This window comes from Cariama cristata, unplaced genomic scaffold (genome assembly GCF_000690535.1).
Source record: "Cariama cristata isolate BGI_N322 unplaced genomic scaffold, ASM69053v1 scaffold19809, whole genome shotgun sequence".
Classification (NCBI taxonomy): domain Eukaryota; kingdom Metazoa; phylum Chordata; class Aves; order Cariamiformes; family Cariamidae; genus Cariama; species Cariama cristata.
The window spans coordinates 8,559-9,568 of record NW_009634260.1 but is presented as its reverse complement, the minus strand read 5'-3'; the positions used below and the strand labels follow the sequence as shown (position 1 = coordinate 9,568).

Below are 1,010 nucleotides of genomic sequence, written 5' to 3'. Positions count from 1 at the left end.
GTCTTGCAGAAATGCAGCGAGACTGGCCTTGACATTGCCCCTCCTGCCACGCCTGGCCGCAACCTGCAGGGTCATTCGCTGCCGTCATACCCAAAGTCTTGTCACCTCTAAGACAGTCCCACGTTTCCCCAACAGGAGCCTGAGCCTCCGGCCAGGCTCTCAAATGTGAGAAACGACAATATAGGCACCAAGGACACAGCCGTAATTTCTGTGGTTGCAAAAGGTAGTTGTAGATAGCTAAAAATTAAATTAATTAATTAATTAATTATTTTGATTAACATGAAAGTATGCTGCCGGCTATTCAGGGGCTTTAGAGATGACGGCTTTAGATGATGAAGGCTTTTTATTAGGCTTTGGAGATGAAGACACAGGGAAAGGGCAGTCAAAGACTGGTCGCAGATGCAATTTATTACATGGCTACCATCGCTACTGTCACGACCTTCTATATTTTTTCAGAGAGGCCGTGACAAAGTAGCTCTGGATAAGTCTGCATTTACAGAAAGCCTTGTACATGTTGGATACAACCTAAATCAGTCGTTATTCTCAGTTCTAACCGATTCACTTTGTCTCTAGTCAACTTCATAGGAACAAAACCAGCTCCTCACCTTTCTGGGATCTTAAATCAAACACAGCATGGGAAGATGCAGATTTTGTCCATGAAAGATAAAGACCTTTGGTTATCTGGAGGCATACTGGAAAATATTCCACTTTGTAGGACAATAATTTCTTACAACTCACCTGTCCCTGAGAATTGTCCAGAGCTCTCCACCTAGACAGGCTTCCATCAGCATGTACAGGTACTTGCTGTCCTTGAACGTCCTGTAGAGCCTGCCATTGGCAAAGAAGAAAATCATAAATAAATCCACCATAGCAGCGAAGGCACCAAACGGTCCCACTTCTCACGGACCGTGCGTTTCAGCCCAGGAAGCACCACAAGACTAGGGGTATCTTTCAGAGCTAGTGCTACATTTAAGGAGATCGTTTCAATGTCTCTTCTCCGGTGGGAAATG

General features: G+C 44.9%; 1 protein-coding gene across 1 annotated transcript in view; it reads right to left on the bottom strand.

The window, feature by feature from the left end:
* The window catches only part of PRKG1 (protein kinase, cGMP-dependent, type I), a 16,086-nt gene that overhangs the window by 11,098 nt on the left and 3,978 nt on the right, over positions 1 to 1,010 (bottom strand). The window contains exon 2 of the mRNA XM_009707093.1: positions 739 to 828. Within this exon, the coding sequence (XP_009705395.1) occupies positions 739 to 828 (90 nt within the window). The remainder of the gene's footprint in view (positions 1 to 738; positions 829 to 1,010) is intronic.